This window comes from Salmo salar, chromosome 22, assembly GCF_965601325.2.
Source record: "Salmo salar chromosome 22, fSalSal1, whole genome shotgun sequence".
NCBI lineage: Eukaryota > Metazoa > Chordata > Actinopteri > Salmoniformes > Salmonidae > Salmo > Salmo salar.
Genome location: NC_138312.1, coordinates 14,371,727 through 14,397,535, shown reverse-complemented (window position 1 = coordinate 14,397,535; position 25,809 = coordinate 14,371,727). Strand labels below are relative to the sequence as shown.

At 42.9% G+C, this 25,809-nt stretch overlaps 1 protein-coding gene across 2 annotated transcripts in view; it reads left to right on the top strand.

The window, feature by feature from the left end:
* trim62.1 (tripartite motif containing 62, tandem duplicate 1) overlaps positions 1 to 14,442 on the top strand; it is a 48,503-nt gene extending 34,061 nt beyond the window's left edge. Inside the window, exons 4-6 of one of the 2 annotated variants that reach the window (XM_014166295.3) lie at positions 3,454 to 3,779; positions 4,989 to 5,104; positions 7,127 to 14,442. In XM_014166295.3, coding sequence (XP_014021770.1) covers positions 3,454 to 3,779; positions 4,989 to 5,104; positions 7,127 to 7,680 — 996 coding nt within the window. In that variant the 3' untranslated portion in view covers positions 7,681 to 14,442. The remainder of the gene's footprint in view (positions 1 to 3,453; positions 3,780 to 4,988; positions 5,105 to 7,126) is intronic. The other variant, XM_014166296.3, reaches the window with a different exon arrangement.
* Positions 14,443 to 25,809: the final 11,367 nt, after the last annotated feature.

Sequence of the window (25,809 nt, the reverse complement as noted above, 5' to 3'; positions counted from 1 at the left end):
AGCCCTGGGCCCATGTGTTTAGGGACGTCCCCTCCCCCGTCTGAAGAGCAGACGTTGTCTGATTCCCAGGCCCCTGGGGGGTTCGCCTGATAAGCACATGCTGCTGCTCTGAGACCCAGCCTCCTCTCCCTGTAGGCTTAATATGGGCTTTAAATATTCCCCCTGCCATAGCCATAACACCCTGCTGGGACCTGGCACAGGCCTCATCAGTACTGTCCTCCTCTCTCTGTCACCAGGTGGAGGAGAGCAGCCCACAGCCCATCTGTACTGGAGATAAATGGTCTTAATAGGCTGAGAGCTCCCAGCAGCACAGAGATAATATCTGCCTGCTTCCAGGTTCCTACTGGAACAGGAGGAACAGGCATGCTGCTGGAGGGAGATTGATTGATTGATTGATTGATTGATCGCAGGCAGTAGTAATAAAACCCAGATTATAATGCTACTGCCCCTGATCTTCCGTACTCCCCTGTGATGGAGAGGAGTAGAGGGGTCTTTCCAACAGTTGAGTACCTTTTTGGGTAGTGTAGTTTTAGTTCGCTTAATTTGAACATTCTGTCATAAAGAGCACATGTTCAACATAAATTAAAAACATGTTTTCCCATCTCTAGGTTACATTAAAAATAAATGACTATGGTAAGTGCTTATTACGTGCCAAATAAAGTACCAGGGTTGACTGTAACAGGGTTGACTGTGCAGGGTTGACAATTTCATCTTAAATCTGCCATAAATCCTATTGTGACAGGGGGGAATGGAAGCTTGTTGTGTGCAACAGAGCGGGGCAATTGAATGCAAACTTTAAAAAATATATATAATTAAATTGTTAAAACATTTCTAGCCTGTCTACCTGTTGGTAACAGGGTTGACATGTTGTGCTCGACCCACTCAGTTTTAAACCACAAAACACCAGAAAATGGCTGAAAAGAGTAGAACCAGCTCACCTGTTTTTTACACTGTGATTTGACTATTCAATGTTTCTTTTGAATAAAAAAAAAAAAAGGAATTGTTTTACCATATTAAAAGAGTTCAGTTCATGTAACAAGATTGAACTTAAAATGAGGGACAGACATTTCATGTGATAATATGGATCACTAATCACATTAAATATATAATATTCTTCAGAGGTGACTTTGTCAAAGCAATAAAATAACTAGGGCTTTACATTTACCACATTTCCAGCCGCACTTCTTTTATGAGTATAGTTATATCATACATATTTTTTCAAATCACTACAGGTACAATTTTACAAATGCCGACAGAATTTGTTCGTTCGACATGGGGATCTTTTTGTGTCTGTAAAATGTATTATGTGAGAGATGGTGGTGGAAATACCTTTTTTTATGCGCAAATATTGATATAATAACCATCATATCGACGTCAACTTGGAGTCACGATGATATGGTGTGTGGTACTCCCACTACCACTCAGGAAACCATGCAGTTTATTAGGCTACAGATGAAAGTTCTGATGAACTTCACAGGATGGTGAAAGTGCACAGTGATCTTGATGCTCCTTTCCAATAAATATCAAGGGTCTTATTGTGGTGATGTGATCGATGCTTGACTGCCGTTTGACAAATTTAAAATAAACTTAACCATAATAATCTCACCATGTAGACTAGCCTACCTGCAGTGTATCGTGAGCTGTTGGCTAGAGCGAACGTGCCAAGACCAGAGTAGGCACATTTTACTATTTAACGCCAAAAAATGTTGCTAGTGATGGTGAAAACTTGGAGAAATGTTGTGCTTAAGTCACATAGGGTGTACTGTCAAAATGTTGTCTATATTAAAAGGCACTTCATTTAATATAACAGGTTATATTAAATATTGGTTTACAATTTCTACTTAAAATATCAAAGGGACACAAAAGGCACTCTTTTTGTGGAACGACCCAGAGACTAGTAGAACTGGTTTACCAGTAAACTACCAGAACTGTGGTGTCTCAAGGATTTCATGTATTTTATCACAAGACATCTAGTGGTCTTTTTTGGTACTTCAGACTATCACAGGTGTCTGTATTTATCTCTTGCCCTCTGTGTGGCCGCATCACACGTAAAGTGTATGAAATAATGAAATACGATTTTATAATGCATTTTAATAACAGCTGCAAAACATTATCCTAAATATAAACCATCGACTTAGTGAACACCATTGGTGTTTTAATATTTTGTATTTTGGTGTTTATTAGGCTCCCCATTAGCCTCTACAAAAGCATCAGCTACTTTTCCTGGGGTCCACATGACATAGTACATAGTACAGAACATTATAAGTGATGGACTGAAATATGAGGGTTTCAGCATAAAATGTTTTTATTCAAAAAAAAATTTACACACTTAGTAAAATAAATATGTCAAACTGGTGGCAGTTGTGAAAAAAGCCAATAGTTGGATGAGTTGCAGAGGTAATAAAAAGATGCCATTGATTTAAATGCTTTTTCATTAATTAGGCTATTTTTCTCTTGAACCATCTGGTCTATCTAATAGAAACTCATGGACAATATGGACACAGATATAACTAAATTAATACTATATTGGCTAATATTTGTAACGTGATCCTGCATTGTGTATTGTATAATGTGAAGGGGGGGGGGAAACCGATATAATGACATTAGATTTTCATTGAATTACCAAAATGACTGAAGATTCCGGTAACTTTGGTAACTTACCGGTAGCTTCGTAACCCTAACTACAACAGAGCTTAGAATGTTGGACAAAGATAATGTTTCCTCTGTAGAGACAGAGGGAAGCCCTGAGTGAGAAGCGGCTCCCTCTCCTCCAGTTGTAACTGGACTGAGCGTCTAGATCTCCTCTTTGTTTTGTCTACTCTGCTACTGCTGTTAGCATTGGAGGTGATTCATTTCCGCTACACTATAAATAAATGAATCCAACTCTCTCCTCAGCTTCTGCTCCTTTCCCCCTTATCAACAGCCCTGCCCTTTCTAGAATGGCGTCCGTTTATCTGACTATCCGCAGGCCTTGTAAATGTTGCCTTGAACACACAGCTAGTCTGTCCCCAGTCGACCCCACAGCATCAGCCTTTTAAAATAATGCTCGCCATCTCACAAGCAGTGTCACCATTTAAAAAGGCACACTGAGCTTTGCCCTATTTAACTCCTAATGCGATCTGCATAGGTTGTTCTTATGATAGTACATTTCCTATTGAGTTAATGAGTGTTGGATGATCTATAACAGCAGATGGGGATTTTATGTCCTTAGAAGCCCTGCCTTTGACTGTTAGCCAGATTTTTTTTCAATTAATGACTTCACATTTACATAATCGTTAGGGTAGGTGATAAAAGGTTTATAAGCCCTGGGGTGGCAGACTTTCATCCAACTAAGAGTGACAGAGGCAGAATACATTTTATATTGGTGTGTTTAATGCTTGGAGCGCAACCTGCACATTAATCCTAAATAAACATCCTGTCATCTCTCTCTTATCCCTCTCGCTCTCATTCCAGTCGTCGGCCAAGGGCCTGCGTGCGACCATCGGCGAGGCATTTGAACGTCTGCAGCGGTTCCTGCGAGAGCGCCAGAAGGCCATGCTGGAGGAACTGGAGACGGATACGGCGCGCACGCTCTCCGACATCGAGCACAAGATCCAGCGCTTCAGCCAGCAGCTGCGTGACGTCAAGGAGGGCATCGGCATCCTGCAGGAGCGCCTCAACGAGACGGGACGCCACGACTTCCTGGAGGGCGTGGCCCTCACCTCCGAGAGGTGCTCTGCTTACTGTCTGACTGACCTTGGATCAGCTCTTCTTCCAAAAAGCCACAGTCCTAAACTTTTGTAAGATGGCACGCTGTCTGAGGTTGTTATGTTATACTCCCCTCCCGACATAAGACCATCCCCTGAATGTAATGAATGTAACCCATTCTGCTCATCGTCAGGATAGTGACAGTGATACCGATAGTGATAGCTTGGAGAGTGCGGAGTTAAGCAACTCATTGATATACCAGACTCATTATTTTAAATCGGGGAAAGAGGGTGCTCAGGGATTGAGTTAGTGTTTAAGATCTTAGAAGGGATTGATAAGGTGGACTGAGGAAGTTGTTGCGTCAGAATGCTTTCAAATCGTAGCCGGCCACGACCGGAGACCCATGAGGCGGCACACAATTGGCCCAGCGTCGTCTGGGTTAGGGGAGGGTTTGGCCGGATGGGATGTCCTTGTCCCATCGCGCTCTAGCGACTCCTTGTGGCGGGCCCGGGCGCATCTGACACATTGGTGCGGCTGGCTTCCGGGTTAAAGCGAGCATTGTGTCAAGAAGCAGTGCAGCTTTGCCTGGTAGTGTTTCGGAGGACGCGTGGCTCTCGACCTTCGCCTCTCCCGAGTCCGTGCGGAAGTTGCCGCGATGGGACAAGACTGTAACTACCAATTGTTTATCACGAAATTGGGGATGAAAAGGGTTAAAAAGTACAAAAAATAAATGCAATAAAATACTACTTTCTAACAAACGGTCCAGAGGACATTGACAGGAATGAGTGAAGAATGAACTGATATACAGGTTTGTCTTCTCATAAAGTCACAACGATTCCAGGAAGTGTAGTACTGGCAGAAACCCTTGGAAAATGTGAGAAAAGACTTGACAAGGTTGTGGTTTCTCCTCAGGGTAACTCTCACAGACTCACAGCAGGTGAATGGTTAGCTTTGCATCATTTTTTGTTTCAATGTTTCTCAGGATTTTCGGTGTACAGCTGTGCAGCCCAATGGTTCCCAGGCAGGGTTGAGAGGGGGGGTTCAAGGATACATGTGGGAGGAATGAGAATGACTAATGTGGGGGTGGATACTGTAATAGCGTTTCAGCCGACCCCCTCCTCCATCACCCATATCAATCTACACTGCTGTAGAATATTACGTGGGCACCCAGAATCTGACAGATACTTTTATCAACAACGAACTGTGAAAATAGAGCAATGACTAGAGACATCTCACAGAGCGAGAAAAGAGATGTGAAAGTAAATCGATAATTGACATTGATCGTTCTTCTTCACCTACAGGATAAAAGGAAAGATACATGAGACCAATCTAACATATGAAGATTTCCCGACCTCGAAGTACATGGGGCCCCTGCAGTACACAATATGGAAGTCTCTATTTCAGGATATTTCACCAGGTAACCCTCACATAATTCAACTGTGTAACAGCATTCGCTTCACCAGGAGTGTCTTATGAGTTGTTCGATGCACCCAAGTACCTCAGCCCATCATTCAGTTATGATACAAATCATTGTCTCCACCATGGGTTTGTACTCCAAAGGGTGCTCTTAAGCAAGGTATTTAACCCTAATTGCTCCTGTCAGTTGCTCTGGATAAGAGCGTCTGCTAAATGATACACATGTAAAATGTAGCATAGATTTGGGTTTAAATTGGGCTCTGATTGATGCCTTGGAAACCTTGGAAAAGACTCCCACAGTGTGAGCTAATCCTGCATTCAAATATCTGGGATGTTTGTGAGTTCTGTGAGAAAATGGTGGCTGGAGGGCTGAGATGCCCTTCGCTGTCAGGAAAGCTGATGAAGATCTCTCTCCTTTCTTCTCCCTCTTCCTGTTCTCCCTGAGCCCACAGCCATCGCTCACTCTCACGGAAGGTTATTTAAAACGATGCACTCAATTCTGTCAATTCTCTCATTTTGGCCTCCTGAAGCTGGAGAGAAGGCAGAGTGGTTTCTTGGCCTCCCTTGACTGCTTGCCAAATGGAACAATTGGTTCAGATCCATCAACACTGGCTGCCATGGTGACAACACAAAGCCTATTCTCCCATCATCCCTCGCTCCCTCTCTGCAGATGATAGTTTAGGGGATTAATAGTAGCCTACCTCTCCTCTTCTCTCAAACCCGGTGCCCTTTTTTCATCATGTTACCAACCTGAAAATGGCATACGTGTGCATGACTTGAGTGTATGAACACTTGTGTTTGTTGTGTGTGCAAGAGAGATTGACATTTTCATGAATAGATTGAAACACACACACTGCCTGGCGACGTCGTTGCGTTTGGGAAAACATTGTCCTGGCTAGTGGCAAGGCTAAACACTGAAGATCAAGGGGGGAGATTTGGCAAATTCCTTTCTCTGTTCTGTTTTTAACCAGCTCTATGTATGGGAGTGAGTGAGGAGAACAAGCTGCTATTGTTCTCCCAGCTCATTTTTTCCATAGAACCAGACAGAACTATAAAAAAAAATAGACTGAACCCAGTGCAACAACCACACTCCCTCCCTAACCCACAGTTAACGACATGTAGCTAGCTGCCTCCAGCCCTGCCAAGCCAACACAGCGCTGTGGAGACATGCTCCTCCCAGCTCCATTTCCATAGCTTTGCATGACATTGTACAATATCAATGTGTAGTGGAGGTCGAGGTCATTTTGAATGCGTACTCTATAAGCTGTTTCCCTTTTGTAGCATAAAGTCAAAGGGTATGAACCAACAGTCCCAAACATGGCTCATGTAAATACTCTTCATGAGGTCTTCATTTCCTTAAATATGATTACAGTAGATGTTGGGCAATAGGGGTATTACAAGAGTGGATTATTAGGCTAGCCATCAGTCATCCCAGCACCATGACAGTCCCTTATTCTTCTCCTGATAGGGTCCTTCAGCAGCACCGGCTCATTTGATTGGTAGAGCAGAAACACCAGGCACAGTCAGTAAACCTACACTGACTGACCACTGCAGACAGAGACTGTGCCAGTGACTCCGCTCCTCCCTCCAAACAGAATGTCCTTGGTCCTCTCCCAGATGGCTGATGAATCACTTTTAAAGATAACATTTAGAAAATCAATTTGTATGCACTTGCCTTCAGATCCCCTCTCCAGTTCAGTGACTGGCTGAAACGGGATGCCAGGACGTTTTCACTGCCTCAGCATAAAACTCAGACAGTACAGCGGCGATGGTGACAAATGGAGTGCAACGAATGACACTGCCGTTCTGGAGCTAGTGTCTGTCTGAGGGAGGGAGCGTCCTCATAACATATTTATGTTTCTCTATTGGTAAACAGTAGGGAAGAATATGTTCTTATCTGTATCCTGTCTAACTGGCTTTATCTGGGCTTGCCCTGTCAGGTCGTCTCTGATGTTGTTTTTGAACCGTCTCCACTCTCTCTCTCTCTCTCTCTCTCTCTCTCTCTCTCTCTCTCTCTCTGTAGTGCCAGCAGCTTTGACCTTAGACCCCATCACAGCCCACCAGAGACTTATCCTATCAGATGACTGCACCATCGTAGCCTATGGTAACCTGCACCCCCAGCCGCTGCAGGACTCCCCGCGGCGCTTCGACGTGGAGGTGTCTGTGCTGGGGGCCGAGGGCTTCGGCTCCGGGGTGCACTACTGGGAGGTGATGGTGTCAGAGAAGACACAGTGGATGATCGGCGTGGCCAACGAGACGGTCAGCCGCAAGGGCAGCATCCAGATCCAGCCCAGCCGCGGCTTCTACTGTGTCGTCATGCACGACGGCAACCAGTACAGCGCCTGCACCGAGCCCTGGACCCGCCTCAACGTCAAGAGCAAGCTGGAGAAGGTGGGCGTGTACCTGGACTACCCCAAGGGCCTGCTGGTGTTCTACAATGCTGACGACATGTCCTGGCTGTACACCTACAGGGAGAAGACGTTCCCGGCCAAGCTCTGCCCCTACTTCAGCCCCGGGCAGAGCCACGCCAACGGCAAGAACGTCCAGCCGCTGAGAATCAACACGGTGCGTCTATAAGAGCCACACACAGGGTCACTCTACAGATCGACTCGCTCACCTCAACCCTCCCTGAGGATAGGATACCAACAATGAGATGTAACTAAGATCCTAAAGACGGCTCATTTTTAAAATGATGAGAGAGGGGGAAAAAAACAGGGTGTTTGACTATGAAATGTGAATTTCTTTTGTTCTGGTGTTCTGTCCGGGTCGGTGTTTTTGTCTTGCCTGTCGTTGTGGCTCCTCATTGATCTCACCAGGAAGGGACTATGTGGACATTGCTGCGGCATCATGGTTTCAGCTGGAGCCCCGGTTAGCTTCTTCAGCGGTGGAAGGAGAGAGAGACCCCCCACCCCACCCAAGCCCCTCTGGGCTTTACTCTGTCTGCATAGATGACGTCATCGCACCGTGGTTTAGTAGTAGGATCTCTGTGCTGTGACTGAGGCCCACCTTGCACAGGCCCAAGGGCTATGCTCTCCTTACTAGGCTCCAGACTGACTGACAGACGGCTGCTCGGTCTGTCTCTCTCAACAGCCAGACATTTTGAAACTGGCGGTCACCTTTCTTTTTAGGCTTGTTTGTGGAACGTGTCCGACGACGCTCTGCTCCTTTTTCTTTGGCACAGTTAGCAGTTTGTGAGAGCTCGTGAGTGAAAGCCTATCGGTGTGGCAGTGAGTGCCGTTCCATGTCCTCCCGTGTACCTGTACACTTTACTGATGGAAAGTCCCTCTTTTCCCTACACCTCTCCGTCTCTGTTCTCCTCTCTCAGCACACCCACCCTCCTGCGAGCGACGTTGGGGGTGCTTGGAGAGGTCGTGTGTGGCATGAAAATGTGTCGCTGTGCGAGTGGGAACCTCTCTCCCCACCGGGTGGTTTCTGTTGGGTTCTTCCACTCCAGCATGAGAGCTCGACTCTACCTGGCATGTACCTATGTTACATCTTTTTTTTGTACTTTTATTTTTAGCAGGTTAGTCTCGTTTTGAGATGAACATTCTCTTTTACAAGAGAGATCTGGCCAAAATGGCAGTACACAAAGTTGCAGACACGTTTACAAAATACAACACAAAGCACTACAGTTGGAAAGAAACAACAACATACATTTACACATTGAACAATAAGATGATTTGGGAAAGTGTGGCGCAACTAGGGGTCGAAACATTGACCGCAACCCCCCCCCCCCCCCCCCCCCCCCCACATAATTTCCCATCATAGTGTTTAACCTAGTTTTAATCTCATTTAAAGGGACGAGCTCCTGTCATTTCAGGACCTTTTTTGAAGCTCGTTCCAAGTGAAAGGGGCAGTGAACTGGCATACTTCTCTCCCCCCCCCCCCCCCCTAATTTGTCTGCTGGACAATGTAGTTACAGGGGCGTACATGTACAAAATATCACCATCATTAATTACAGCCACGAAAAATAGCCTCTTCCTCATGTCAAAAGAAAAACCCAACTTGAGCCTAACACATTCGATGTGGTGTTTTGAAACCCAAGTACTTGGAAGATGCTACTCTGACTGTACGTGGATGAGGTGATGTTTTTATGTGTAAAACCCATAACGTTTGTCTTATCATTTAAAAGCAACTTCAACTGACAGAGCTTAGTTAGGACAATTGATGACATGACATCAAACTGAGCAGACTGAGTTCTATGTGATAGTTACCCTTTGAACCATGAGACTGCCCAATCAGATGATCCTATCCAAGTCTTTGCAACGCGCCATGATCAACGGCGTCGAATGCCTTTTTTTGACAGCTCGATGAAAAGGGAGACGGTGCCGTTTCTCGTCTGTGGCATCAAAAATATCATTAACAACTTTTGTTGCTGCAGTAGAAGAGCCCTGCTGTTTTCTGAAACCTCCATTGAAACTTAGATCAAATGTCATTGACACACAAACCTGTGGATTCCATCTCCCTGCCTCCTTCCTCCCTCGACGTCGTAGGTGTCAGAGGTTAATCAGAATAAATGAATCTTGACATCTGCTGAATTACAGTTAGCCTATGGGGCAGAGACCACTGACAACTCGAGCAGCATGACGCTGGAATTAATGAGCTCTGGAAGGTCTTTAATCATTCTGTCTCTTTGTTCACCAAATGCAACAATTTCATAGATTTTTTTTTTTTTTTTTTTAACGGAGTTACAGTTCATATGAGGAAATCAGTCAATTGAAATACATTAATTAGGCCCTAATCTATGGATTTCACATGACTGGGAATACAGATATGCATCTGTTGGTCACAGATACCTTAAAAAAATGGGTCTCAGGATCTCGTCACAGTATATTTGTGCATTCAAATTGCCATCGATAAAATGCAATTGTGTCCGTTGTCCGTAGCTTATGCCTGCCCATACCATAACCCCACCGCCACCATGTTCACAATGTTGACATCAGCAAACCGCTCGCCCACACGACGCCATACACGTGGTGTGGGGTTGTTAGACATACTGCCAAATTCTCTGTGCAACAGCTCCTACAGTCAGCATGCCAATTGCACGCTCCCTAAAAACTTGTGACATCTGTGAGATGATGTTGTGCGACACAACTGCACATTTTAGAGTGACCTTTTATTGTCCCCAGCACAAGGTGCACCTCTGTAATGATCATGCTGTTTAATAATCTTCTTAATATGCCACACCTGTCAAATGGGAGGATTATCTTGGCAAAGGAGAAATGCTCACTAACAGGGATGTAAACATATTTGTGCACAACATTTGAGAGAAATAAGCTTTTTGTAGGTATAGAACATTTCTGGGATCTTTTATTTCAGCTCATGGAACATGGGACCAACACTTCACATGTTGCGTATATATTTTTGTTCAGTGTAGTTTAATAACATTAAGGATATGAAAATGGCCAAAGAAAGCAATATTACAGTACATTATTATACTGCCTTGGCCTGGACTGTTGGCATCTTGTTGGCAATGTTACATTTAGTTCCATAAGGCTGTTGCAGTGTAAACATAATACACCAATATATATATTCTCTGAGGCCCAGGTATGTGTTGGCTCCTCTGCCCCATATGCCCCAAGAGCTCTTGTTATTCCCTGGTTTAAGACGAGAGCTCTTGTCCCTTAGCCAAGTCCAGCATTGAGAGAGCCAGGGGGCGGACTGTCTGTATGTTAGTGTGTGTTCATGTTGGTGGGATATATACAGTGCCTTCAGAAAGTATTCATACAAAATGTGGAATTAAGCCTGAATTTAAAAAAAATTAAAGTTTTCCCTCTCACCCATCTACACACAATACTCCATAATGACAAAGTGAAAATGTTTTTAGAAATGTTTGCAAATTTAATGAAAATGAAATACAGATATCTCATTTACGTAAATATTTACACCCGAGTCAACTACAGTTGAAGTCGGAAGTTTACATACACCTTAGCCAAATACCTTTAAACTCAGTTTTTCACAATTCCTGACATTTAATCCTAGTAAAAATTCCCTGTCTTAGGTCAGTTAGGATCACCACTTTATTTCAAGAATGTGGAATGTCAGAGAGAATGATATATTAATTTCAGCATGTATTTATTCACATTCCCAGTGGGTCAGAAGTTTACATATACTCAATTAGTATTTGGTAGCATTGCCTTTAAATTGTTTAAATTTAACGTTTCGGGTAGCCTTCCACAAACTTCCCACAATACATTTGGCCCATTCCTCCTAACAGAGCAAATGCTCGCACACACTTTTTCAGTTCTGCCCACAAATTTTCTATAGGATTGAGGTCAGGGCTTTGTGATGGCCACTCCAATACCTTGACTTTGTTGTCCTTAAGCCATTTTGCCACAACTTTGGAAGTATGCTTGGGATCAATGTCCATTTGGAAGACCCATTTGTGACCAAGCTTTAACTTCGTGACTGATGTCTTGATGTTGCTTCAATATATCCATGTAATTTTCCATCATCATGATGCCATCTATTTTGTGAAGTACACCAGTCCCTCCTGCAGCAAAGCACCCCCACAACATGATGCTACCACCCCCGTGCTTCACGGTTGGGACGGTGTTCTTCGGCTTGCAAGCATCCTCCTTTTTCCTACAAACATAACAATGGTCATTATGGCTAAACAGTTCTATTTTTATTTCATCAGACCAGAGGACATTTCTCCAAAAAATACAATCTTTGTCCCCATGTGCAGTTGTAAACCGTAGTCTGGCTTTTTATGGCGGTTTTGGAGCAGCGGCCTTTTCATTGCTGAGTGGCCTTTCAGGTTTTGTCGATATAGGACTCGTTTTACTGTGGATATAGATACTTTTGTACCTGTTTCCTCCAGCATCTTCACAAGGTCCTTTGCAGTTGTTCTGGGATTGATTTGCGCTTTTCGCACCAAAGCACGTTCATCTCTAGGAGACAGAACGCGTCTCCTTCCTGAGCTGTATGATGGCTGAGTGGTCCCATGGTGTTTATACTTGCGCACTATTGTTTGTACAGGTGAATGTGGTACCTTCAAACATTTGGAAATTGCTCCCAAGGATGAACCAGACTTGTGTAGGTCTACAATTTTTTTTCTGAGGTCTTGGCTGAATTATTTTCCCATGATGTCAAGCAAAGAGGCACTGCGTTGGAAGGTAGGCCTTGAAATACATCCACAGGTACACCTCCAATTGACTCAAATGATGTCAATTAGCCTATCAGAAGCTTCTAAAGCCATTACATAATTTTCTGGAATTTTCCAAGCTTTTTTAAAGGCACAGTCAACTTAGTGTATCTAAACTTCTGACCCACTGGAATTGTGATACAGTGAATTATAAGTGAAATAATCTGTCTGTAAACAATTGTTGGAAAAATTACTTGTCATGCACAAATTAGATGTCCTAACCGACTTGCCAAAACTATAGTTTCTTAAGAAGAAATTTGTGGAGTAGTTGAAAAATGATTTTGAATGACTAACCTATGTGTATGTAAACTTCCGACTTCAACTGTATGTAGAAGCACCTTTGGCTGCGACCTTTTTAGGTAAGTCCAGAAGAGCTTTCCACCCCTAGGTTGTGCAACATTTGCCCATTTTATTATTGAAAAAAATTATTCAAGCTCTGTCAAATTGGTTGTTGATCATTGCTAGACAACCATTTGTAGGTCTTGACATAGATTTTCAAGTAGATTTAAGTCAAAACTGTAACTCGGCACAGTCACTATCTTCTTGGTAAGCAACTCCATTTGGCCTTGTGTTTTAAGTTATTGCCCTGCTGAAAAGTGAATGAATCTCCCAGTGTCTGGTGGAAAGCAGATTGAGACAGGTTTTCCTCAAGGATTTGCCTGTACTTAGCTCCATTCCATTTCTTTTTTTATCCTGAAAACCTCCTCAGTCCTTAACGATTACAAGCATACCCATAACATGAGGCAGCCACCACTATGCTTTAAAATATGGAGAGTATTTTCCCCAAACGTGTGTGTATATGTGTTTGTAATGTGTGTGTGTATGTATGTGTGTGTGTAAATAAATAAATATATATTTTATTTAACTAGGCAAGGCAGTTAAGAACAAATTCCTATTTACAATGATGGCCTATCCTGGCCAAACCTGGACGACGCTGGGCCAATTGTGCGCTGCCCAATGGGACTCCCAATCACGACCGGATATGATACAGCCTGTATTCATTGCAATAATTGTATTGCTTTACCACATTTTTTGCAGTATTACTTTAGTGCCTTGTTGCAAACAGGAAGCTAGTTTGAATATTTTTATTCTGTACAGACTTCCCTCTTTTCACTCAGTCAATTATGTTAGTATTGTGGAGTAATTGTTGTTTATCCATCCTCAGTTTTCTCCTTTCACGGCCATTAAACTCTGTAATTGTTTTCCACTCCGGCAGCTGAGTTAGGAAGGACGCATGCATCTTTGTAGTGACTGGGTGTATTGGTACACCATCCAAAGTGAATTAATAACTTACTTCACCATGCTCAAAGGGATATTCAATGTCTGCTTTTTTTTTTTTACCAATCTAGCAATAGGTGCCCTTTGCGAGGCATTGGAAAACCTCCCTGGTCTTTGAGTGAAACTGTTTGAAATTCACTGCTCAACTGAGGGACCTTACAAATATTTGTGAGGTACAGAGATGAGGTAGTCATTTAAAAATCATGTTAAACACTATTATTGCACACAGAGTGACCATGCAACTTATGTGACTTGTTAAGCCGATTTCTACTCCTGAACTTATTTAGGCTTGCCATAACAAAGCGGTTGAATACTTATTGACTCAAGGCTTTTCAGTTGTAATTAATTTGGAGAAATGTCTAAAAACATAATTTCACTTTGAAAAATCTTAATTTAATACATTTTTAAATTCAGGCTGTAACATTTGGAAAAAGTCAAGGGGTGTGAATACTTTTCTGAAGGCACTGTATGTTCTGGCCTCTTGTCTGTGAGGTGCAGTGATAAAAGATCCCCCTATATTCCTGCTCTTGCATCCTTGTCTGTGTGTGTCGTGTCCGTGTTGTCCACTTTAAAGAACTGGGGCAGTGCCCTGCTTTGATGGATGCGTTGTTGGTGTGTTCTGATGACTATGTGCAGTATGATGCAGATCCCTGTGGGGTCTAATAAAAGCAAGACTGCTGTCCGGTGATATGGATAAGAAGTAGAAAGATTATTATTATTATGGGGTGGTGGTGGGTAACTGGTATTGGTGGTGGTGGTGGTGATAATGGTGATGATTATAATACCACTTTTAATGATTGTGTCGGGATGTTGGTGGCTGTGCAACCATCATTGTGCGAACACACACTGGTGTGCTTGTTGCCTGAGGTTCCTGAGAAATGTTTTAATGTACAATTAAAGATGGGTAAAACCAACATGCCTGTTTGACTTTCTTTTAGAAACACTGATTAACATACTAGTACTAATGGATTTGTTGGGGCTCAGTCCTTTGACATAATGCAAGTGAAATGCTTTCTCAGACAATGTTTAACAGAACTCATTACTAGAGCGCAGCTCGACTCTATCAGAATTGTACACCGTGAGATCAGGCAGTGCTTGCCGGTGTACATTCTGTGTCAAGGTGCATATTTCAGCCGAGTTGTGCCAAATCCCAGCCCTGTGAAAGTGCCTCTGAAAAGCCAGAGACGATGTACTCCCTTTGTTCCTCCCCTTCTCATGCTGAGGCATTTCTCAACTAGATTAATAAAAAGCTGAGAGTAACCCTGTGATGGATCACACTGTCTGAACACAGGACAACCTCACTGCGGGGCAGGGCCTTATTGTGCTGTATGCAGGGCTGATCCCTCACTCACTGTCTCTCTGTCTGCTGTCTGCGAGGATGCCTGGAGATTGGAGAATGCCTTCTAAAAAAAAAAAAGGCCAGCCCACTCATTTTTTTATGAAACCATTGTATAAAGTGAACATCGGAAGTAAGACGCAGCGGTTTGCCAGCTATTTGATGTCGGTGCTGTTGTTGGAGGAAAGGTTACGCTTGTAGTGTGACATTACCTCATGCTCCATTGTACATGCTAATTCAGGGCCGATTGAGTCTAGTTGCATCATTATTACAGAGGAGCTGTGGACCTGGCAACAGAGCAGAGCAGCTAACAACCGTCAGTCAATCACCCCAGGACCAGATCTCAGTACTTCTCCTCTACAGTATTTAGTTCTCCTCTTACACTCCTGTGAAGGAGCAAACAATCTAACTTCAACTCAGGAGAATTTGTACATTCAAATAAAAAGGGATTTTTTTTTGTTGCCATGGGGAGATCTTTATGAAACCCTCACCATTTAATGCAGGTACATGTGGTTCAGCTATGGGTGTAGTGTGAGCTTTTGGCTTCGCTGTCCTTCTAAGAACAGTGAGCTGATGGTAAGTAGGGCTGTTCTCTCACTGGTACCATAACTGTAGTGACTGAATGAGCTGGAGAGCGAGCGTTCACTCTATCAAATGAAATGCCATAGACACTGAGTAGACCACATACACTTTAGATCAGAAAGTAAATTAATACAGAGTGACCTTGAGAAAGATGACGAGCGGGAACTCTCGTCACAATGATATTTTGTTGAGTGATATCTGCACGCTCACGGTTTGAACAAAGAAGCATTTTGAACATAAGTTTTTTTGTAAATGTAGCGCCTGAAGGGCATATTCAGGTCTTATACAGCGGTAATGGTTGTTTGAGATGTTTTGCGTGGGAGTGATTCTGCCTTCGAGGTGACCACAGAGGATTTATAGTAACAACAACCGAAAATACGGGAACGTAGCAGGTGATTTGTCAATTCAAATATGTATTTATATAAAACCAACACAAACCCTTTTCTCAACACAAATGATGTGCTTCAGAAATAAGAAAATAACAAATAAATCCACAATAATATAAATTCAATGTAGCATATTCACAAACACTAATATTGCGTAATATTCCACTATTCATACATTTTTCGGGTGCCATTAAAGCGGCAGCGCTCTTTTTCGGCCACAATGTATATCGTCCATACAGAATGGGATGACTTCAACATACGAAAGAGAATCATTTCATACAGTTTCTCAAAGGTGATTTCTTTATATCACCTGGATTTGTGCACTCTTAGATATGTGTACTGAGAATTAACCAGACACAGATTAAGCGTATGTTAATGGAATCCCTGATAGCCGTGTTGTGCATTTCTACATTAGCATCGTGTTTGGGAGTTGGCATATTGTGAAATGAGGGCTGCATTTCCCCAATGCATGTAACACCTTACTTCATGCCTGGGACTCATATTCCTTATAAGCTTTTTGAATTGTCCATTCATTTGAATGTCATGTATGACACCTTACTGATATTCTGTTCAACTAGCAAGGAAATGAACAGAATCACTAAATTCTTGATTGAATCAAACTGCCCTGTGGCAGAAGTTGCAGCTAAGACATTTCCTCATCGTTTCATCAGCTCCTGAACTTCACAGTGTGTCAGTGCTACAGACGCACCCTCTCTCTTTCAAAAGTGTGTATGTACATTCAGATGGAACAGAGTAAATATACATTTTAACGTCATAGATTTAACCAATCAGGATTAGAACCACCCGTTGTATAAATGTACATAATGCATTTACAGTTACAGCCAAATATATTTGCACCCTTGCACTTTTCTTAGATAATTCACTATTTCTTCAATAAAAACGTTTGGCCACCACACCTTGTTATTGGATATAACATTACAAAACCAATTTTATTTTTGTAAACTTCATTTTATGATTTGAATTTAGAAAATTGACAAAATGATTGGCACCCTGGAGCTAGTACTTGGTTGCACAGCCTTTGGCCAAAATAACAAATACTTATTGTTGTCATCAATGAGCTTGCTGCACCTTTGTACTAACAATTTGCACCATTTTCCAGCAGCAAAATGCTGTAGTTCTTCAATATATAAGGGGTTCCCTTTCAGATCTCACCATAGATTTTGGATGTGGTTCAGGTCTGGTCTTTTCGCAGGCCACTCCAGAACAGTCCAGCATCTCTTCTTAACCCTTCCTGAGTGTTTTTCGATGTGTAATTGAGGTTGTTGTCCTGCAGGAAGACCCACAAACTTCAATGGAGACCCCGTTTTTGGACACTGGGTTGAACAAAACACCTGATAATCTTTTGATTTCATGATGCCTTGCACATGTTCAAGGCCCCCAGTTCCAGAGGTAGCAAAGCAACCCCACAGCATTAACAAACCTCCCCCATCTTTGATTGTAGGGAGGGTGTTCTTTTCATTGAATGCTTCATTTGATCATCAGTAAACACAACGCTGATCTGAATTGCCAAAGAGCTCTGATTTAGTTTCATTGGTCCACAGAATATTTTCTCCAGGATGTAGGCTTCTTTAGGTGGGTTTTTGAGAAGTTAAAAATCAGGCTTCCCACTGGGCAAAAACTGGTTGAATCAACTTGGTTTCCACGTCATTTCAACTCCCCCCAAAAATAGACGTGATGATGTTGAATCAACATGGTAAAATGACTGGATTTGCAAAAAGTCATCAACATAAGGTCATTTCGTCTTTTTATCACCCAACTTTTAACCTAAATCCAATGAAATGGTGACATTTTTGGTTGATATCACTTTGAATTCACATTGGTTGACAACAACCAAATGTCAATTAAAACTAGACATTGAACAGACATCTGTGCCCTGTGAGTTTCTTTTGACTCCTTCAGCACTGAGGTCTTCATATGTTTACCAACGACCAAATGAACCGTTCAAAGAAAATAACAACCTTCCTACAATCAATTATGGGGTAAGTTTTATAATGCTGTGTGTAATATTCATATGTGTAAACATACTGAATTATAATTGGATGCATTTTACCGCCATATCGTACTGTGCTATGATTGGTTAAGACCACCCAGAGGGTTAGGTCATGGTCAGTTGATCATGGTTGGAGATAGGTGAACATGCCAGTTGTAGCAAGCTACTAAAGAGCTACGTTAAGAAATATCCTGTAGTACTGCGTTTTATTATTTTGTACAAAGCGTGCAAAACAAGACATGGTGTCAGAGTAAAAGGTCTTAAAAGATGGATTTTTCTGGAGTTCCTTCACCTCGAATGGACTGGGAGTCTACAAACTTACCCGATGCATGGCGTAAGTACAAACAGCATGTGGAGCTGATGTTCACGGATCCTCTGAAGGAAAGAGGAAGAGCCATTCACAACACATGGACACTTACCGAGGCTGAATCAAAGGTCCTGAAAACATACTACGATCGTTTTGAAGCATATGTTGTGCCGAAGACCAATACGATTTTCGCTAGGTCCAAATTCCACGAGAAAGTGCAGGGAGCTTAGCGAGTCTTTTGAACAGTTTGTGACTGAACTGCGTCTGCTTGTGAAAGACTGTAATTATGCAAACAAGGATGAGATGGTCAGGGACCGTATTGTATTTGGAATACACTCACCGCGAGTGAGAGAGAAACATTTGAATGTTGGGTCTGAGCTAACGCTGGACAAAGCTATCGACATAGCCAGATGTCACGAGCTAGCACAGGCTCAGATGAAAAGCATTTCGCGCGGCAACACGAGCGCATCACGTGAACAAGCAGTGCACGCGGTCAGGCAGACATCACCTCCGGTGCCCAGAGAGCGCGTTTCAGAACGGAGAGAGACATAACTCTAAAACAGAGCGACACAGACTCAAAACATGTGGATACAAAGTGCATTGGCGAACAAGGAAATTGCCTAGCTAAAGGCAAACGGTGTACTAAATGTGGTAAATGGAATCACTTTGCAAAAGTGTGCAGAGCTTACCGTAGAAAAACAGTACACGCAGTTAGTGAAGATGAAATGTCAATCGATGAACTGTTTATTGATTCAGTGACACAGAAATGTCAAATATCAGAGACAGAGCGAGCCTTTGCTGACATTTGAGATAGGAACACAAGGCACAGAGCTAAAGTTCAAACTAGACACTGGTGCACAAGTAAACATTATTCCTCTGAATAAGTACCGCAGCTTGAGATCTGAGTGCGAGCTACAGCCCACCATGCGCAGACTGACTGGTTATGGTGGTGAACAGCTCCCAGTAAAAGGCACATGCACTTTCAAATGCAAATACAAGGAAAGTGACATGATGTTGGACGTTGTTGACACTAGAGCACCTGCAGTGCTAGGTCTTAAAGCATGTTTAGACATGGACCTCATCAAGCTAGTTTTATCAGTGACAGCACCAGTAGAGACAGAAAATGTACTAGAGGAGTTTGCTGATGTTTTTACAGGAATAGGATTGTTCCCAGACGCAACCCCTGTGGTCTACCCACCGAGAAAGATTCCCCTTGCTCTCCGTGCTCGTCTGAAGAAAGAGTTGGAGAGCATGGAGCAATCTGACATAGTCACCAAGGTTACAGAACCGACTGACTGGGTAAACGTGTTAGTGGTGGTGGAGAAACCACGCACAGGCAAGCTCCGAGTATGCCTCGACCCAAGAGACTTGAACAAGGCTATCAAACGCCCCCATTATCCTTTACCGACGCTAGATGGCATCACACACAAGCTAGCGGGAGCACACTACTTCAGTGTCATGGACGCTAGATCAGGCTACTGGGCTATCAAGCTCACAGAAGAGTCATCTAAGCTCACAACATTCAACACACCGTTTGGACGCTACAGGTTCCGTCGCCTGCCTTTTGGGATTATCTCAGCCCAAGACGAGTTTCAGCGAAAGATCGACGAAATGTACGAAAGGCCTCGACGGAGTTGTGGCAATTGTGGACGACATCCTTGTCTATGGTCGAACCAAAGAGGAGCACGACCGAAACCTCCGCACGATGTTGCAAAGGTCCCGCGAGTGAGGAGTCCGGCTCAACGCCGAGAAGAGCACAGTCGGCCCTACAGAGGTCAGCTACTTCGGACATCTTCTCACAGCTACTGGAATCAAGCCAGATCCACAGAAGATCTCAGCCATAAAAGAAATGGAGCCACCAAAAAACCGTGCAGAGATGAAACAGTGCTTGGCATGGTCAACTACTTAGCCAAGTTCGCACCCAGCCTCTCCAATGCTAATGCACCCCTGCGTCAACTGCTAAAGCAGTCCAGTGAGTTTCTCTGGCACAAAGAACACAACATTGCTTTCCAGAATGTGAAAGACTTGATCACGAGAGAACCAGGACCAATCCTTGCCTACTACGACCCCAACAAAGAGCTCAGACTCCAAGTGGACGCGTCGAAGTATGGACTAGGTGCAGTGCTACTGCAAGAAGGAAAGCCCATCGGCTACGCTTCCAAATCTCTCACAGACTGTGAAATCAACTACGCTCAAATCGAAAAGGAGCTCTACGCCATTCTGTTCGGATGTAAACGTTTCCATCAGTACGTATATGGACGACAAGTCATTGTGGAATCCGACCACAAGCCCCTTGAGTCAATCATGAGGAAACCACTAGCCGCAGCCCCGCCAAGGCTACAGAGAATGATCTTTCAACTACAAAAATACGACTTCACAATCACTCACCGTCCAGGCAAAGACATCCCTGTCGCAGTCACACTCTCCAGGAAGTTTCTTACCTACAAGGACAGCAGCCTCAGTGAGGGCATGGACATGCAAGTGCACACTGTGTACAGCAACTTACCAGTTAGTGACACAAAACTGAAGGAGATCCAAGCAGAAACAGACAAGGACTCACAACTCGCACAGCTGAGGAAAGTCATACAGGATGGATGGCCTGAGGAGAGGAGAAAATGCCCTCAGAGCGTCTCAGAATTCTGGAACAATCGTGATGAACTATCACAGAACAACGGAATCATTTTCAAAGGAGAGAAAATCATTATTCCTACCAGTCTCAGAGGAGAGATTTTGACAAAGATCCATGCTGGACACATGGGCATGGAAAAGTGCAAACAGAGAGCACGGGACATTTTGTTTTGGCCCGGAATGTGCAAACATATGTCTTCAACGGCGCCCCTCAAACACCAAAGAGCCAATGTTACCTCACTGTATCCCAGACCGACCCTGGCAGGTCGTGGCAACCGATCTGTTCACCTGTAACAACGAGGACTACATCGTAACAGTGGACTACTACAGCAGATACTTCGAACTCGACAAGCTTCACAGCACCACATCTGCAGCTGTGATACACAAGCTGAAAGCAGCCTTTGCCAGGCATGGCATTGTAGAGACTTTAATATTTGACAATGGGCCCTGTTACAAATCAAATGAGTTTGAATCCTTCAGAAAAGCATGGGAGTTTACACGTCACCACAAGCCCACATTACCCTCAAAGTAATGGCCTTGCTGAAAAATCTGTGCAGATTGCTAAATCACTCATGGACAAAGCAAAAGCAGACAAGAGACCCCTACCTCAGTCTCCTTGAATACCGCAACACTCCAGTTGACAACTTCAAATCACCAGCCCAGCTGTTGATGAGCCGCAGACTTCACTCAATCCTTCCCAGCACCAACCAGCAGCTGCAACCTGAGGTCGTCAGCTACAAGGAAATGCATGAAAAATGTGCACAGAGACAACAACAACAAAAGCGATACAACGACAGGTCAGCTAGACCACTGCCACCACTGATCGATGGAGAGTCAGTTAGAATCCAGGAGCATGGCCTCGAAGCCAGCAGTCGTCATCCAGCCAGCTGACACTGAACGTTCATATCACGTCCGCACCGCAGAAGAAGCGGTTTACCGCCGCAATCGTTGTCACCTACTGAACACAAAAGAACAACACACTGTTGAGATGAACTGTTCCCCTGAAAGAGAACGAGATGGACTAAACACACACACAGCACAACATACACCATACTTACCTGCAATACCACAAGAACTGTTGACTGACACAGAAGAATGCTCAGCATCATATCACACAAGGTCAGGAAGAGAGGTCAAGCCCAGAGCTGTCCTAGACCTGTGAAATGTCAAAGGGTGTAGGCGGATCGCTGCCCTAAAAGAGTTCCAGACTGTAAACTTGTTATTGAAAGTTCACTTGAAATGCTTTGATATTGTATTTGTTTGAAATGTTAAGATGTCATTTCTACAGTGAAGCTGAGTTGCTGAGAATCCCTTGTTCGAAAAGTAACAGTATGCTGGATCATTGTTTCAGAGTCTATGTTGATTCAGTTGGTGTAGTATGCAATATAAATGGTTACTTACATTGAGTTCAAACTGCAGCGCATGTTTTCAAAAGAAACACTTAGAATACGTAAACATTTTCTTTGGTTTTAAAAATTGGGGGATGTAATATATGTGTAAACATACAGAATTATAATTGGATGCATTTTACCGCCGTATCGTACTGTGCTATGATTGGTTAAGACCATCCAGATGGTTAGGTCATGGTCAGTTGATCATGGTTGGAGATACGTGAACATGCAAGTTGTAGCTAGCTAATAAAGAGCTACGTTAAGAAATATCCTGTAGAACTGTATTTTATTATTTTGTACAAAGCGTGCAAAACAAGACACTGTGTGGTTGCTTTGCTACCTTGAATGTGTGCAAGACATCATGAAATCAGCAGATTGAGTGCAATGTTCAACCCAGTGTCCAAAAACGGTGTAAAAAGCACCCTGGAATGATTCAAGAAGAAACACTGGACTGTTCTGGAGTGGCCAGTGATGAGTCCAGATCTAAATCACATCCAAAACCTATGGTGAGAGCTGAAAACAGCAGAATTAGATCCGTTTGGTGCTGAACAGTGGGCCATATTGCCAGTACAAAGGTGCAGCAAGCTCATTGATAGTGTTAGGTTCTAAGTTCTGGTACAAATCCAGTCGGACACCAAAGGCTCTGGAATGATGAATCGCGCTTCACCATCTGGCAGTCCGACGGATGAATCTGGTTTTGGTGGATGCCAGGAGAACGCTACCCATAGGGCGGCGCACAATTGGCCCAGCATCGTCCGGGTTTGGCCGGGGTAGGCCGTCATTGTAAATAAGAAATTGTTCTTAACGGACTTGCCTAGTTAAATAAAAGGTTAAATAAAAGCATTTAATAAAAATAAAAATAATTAAAAAGAACCTGCCCGAATGCATAGTGCCAACTGTAAAGTTTGATGGAGGAGGAATAATGGTCTGGGGATGTTTTTCATGGTTCGGGCTAGGGCCCTAAGTTCCAGTGAAGGGAAATCTTAACGCTACTGCATAAAATAACATTCTAGATGGCCAACTCCTTATTAATGCCCATGATTTTGGAATGAGATGTTCGACGAGCAGGTGTCCACATACTAGAGGTCGACCGATTAATAGGAATGGCCGATTTAATTAGGGCCGATTTCAAGTTTTCATAACAAGCGGTAATCGGTATTTTTGGCCACCGATTTGCCTATTTTTTTTATTTTTTATATATATATATGTTTTTATTATATTTTTTAACTAGGCAAGTCAGTTAAGAACACATTCTTATTTTCAATGACGGCCTAGGAACGGTGGGTTAACTGCCTTGTTCAGGGGCAGAACGACAGATTTTTACCTTGTCAGCTCGGGGATTCAATCTTGCAACCTTACGGTTAACTAGTCCCACGCTCTAACCACCTGCTTTACATTGCACTCCGCGAGGAGCCTGCCTGTTACGCGAATGCAGTAAGAAGCCAAGGTAAGTTGCTAGCTAGCATTAAACTTATCTTATAAAAAACAATCAATCATAATCACTAGTTAACTACACATGGTTGATGATATTACTAGTTTATCTAGCCTGTCCTGCGTTGCATATAATCGATGCGGTGCGCATTCGCAAAAAAGGACTGTCGTTGCTCCAACGTGTACCTAACCATAAATATCAATGTCTTTCTTAAAATCAATACACAAGTATATATTTTTAAACCTGCATATTTAGTTAATATTGCCTGCTAACATGAATTTATTTTAACTAGGGAAAATGTGTCACCTCTGCACAAATACGGAACGTTCCATATTTCACTGAAAAAATAAACCTTTTGTTTTTGAGATGATAGTTTCCGGATTTCGACCATATTAATGACCTAAGGCTCGTATTTCTGTGTGTTTATTATATTATAATTAAGTCAATGATTTGATATTTGATAGAGCAGTCTGACTGAGCGGTGGTAGGCACCAGCATGCTCGTAAGCATTCATTCAAACAGCACTTTCCTGCATTTTGCCAGCAGCCCTTCGCAATTCTTCAAGCATTGCGCTGTTTATGACTTCAAGCCTATCAACTCCCAAGATTAGGCTGGTGTAACCGATGTGAAATGGCTAGCTAGTTAGCCGGGTGTGCACTAATAGCGTTTCAAACGTCACTCGCTCTGAGACTTGGAGTAGTTGTTCCCCTTGCTCTGCATGGGTAACGCTGCTTCGAGGGTGGCTGTTGTCGATGTGTTCCTGGTTTGAGCCCAGGTAGGAGCGAGGAGAGGGACGGAAGCTATACTGTTACACTGGCAATACTAAAGTGTCTCCAATAGTCAAAGGGATATGAAATACAAATCGTATAGAGAGAAATAGTCCTATAATTCCTATAATAACTACAACCTAAAACTTCTTACTTGGGAATATTGAAGACTCATGTTAAAAGGAACCACCAGCTTTCATATGTTCTCATGTTCTGAGCAAGGAACTTAAACGTTAGCTTTTTTACATGGCACATATTGCACTTTTACTTTCTTCTCCAACACTTTGTTTTTGCATTATTTAAACCAAATTGAACATGTTTCATTATTTGAGGCTAAATTGATAGTATTTATGTATTATATTAAGTTAAAATAAGTGTTCATTCAGTATTGTTGTAATGTCAATCTTACAAATAAATAAAAAGGAATTTTTTTAAATATAAAATCGGCTGATTAATCGGTATCGGCTTTTTTGGTCCTCCAATAATCGGTATCGGCGTTGAAAAATCATAATTGGTCGACCTCTACCACATACACTACATGACTAAAAGTATGTCTAGTATAAACAATCAGTCTCTGTTGCTGGGCAACAACTGAGTCTGTTCCTCCTCCTGAGTCCAGAATTTTCGTGGGCAGGGAGGTGAGATAAGACTACTGTTGGACTATTGTTGGGATGGGCCCCCCTCCCAGAGGTTTCTTCTCTCTTCAACTGTTGTGCTCACCTCGATGTTGAACTCTACATCTCTCCCTGCCCTAGTTCCACAGAAACTAGCCTGACCTTACCAGGAACTGAGACTCAACTGTGGCTCTACCTACTTCCTTAGAAATATTAATATACAGCAATAACATATTTGGACATAGAGAGACTTTCTGTACTTCCCCTTGCCACTGTAATAACACTCTCCAGCTCCAACATGCTAACCAATAACAAGGTATTACTACTACTACTAAGTGGATTATGCATTTAAAGCGGTTGAAGTCAGATCGTGTCCAACAATGACTACAATAAGTATTTGTGGCAGTCATCATTGCCGAAGGCTGTGTAACCAAGTACTAGCTCTGGGGTGCTATTCATTTTGTCAATGCCATTTTTATTTAATTCATCAATTAAAATTGTAAACTTAAGTTCTGCAATGTTGAAAATCAAATAACACCTTTAAAAAATATTTCACTTCTTAGATGAAGTAGGGAATTATTTATGAAAAGTGCAAGGGTGCCAATAAATTTGGCTGCAACTACACCTATAATAATGATATAGATATATATATATATTTCAATCAATATCCAGTATCGGAGACTTGAGAGAATGAGCTAAGCCTCATTTTGATCTGTTCTGGGCTCCTGGTTGAATCACTATTCTGCGGTGTATCTGTCTGTACAGGTCTGAATACTTTGGCAGCCAGGAAGATGTAGCTAACTAGGCCTACCTGCTGTTGACTCAGT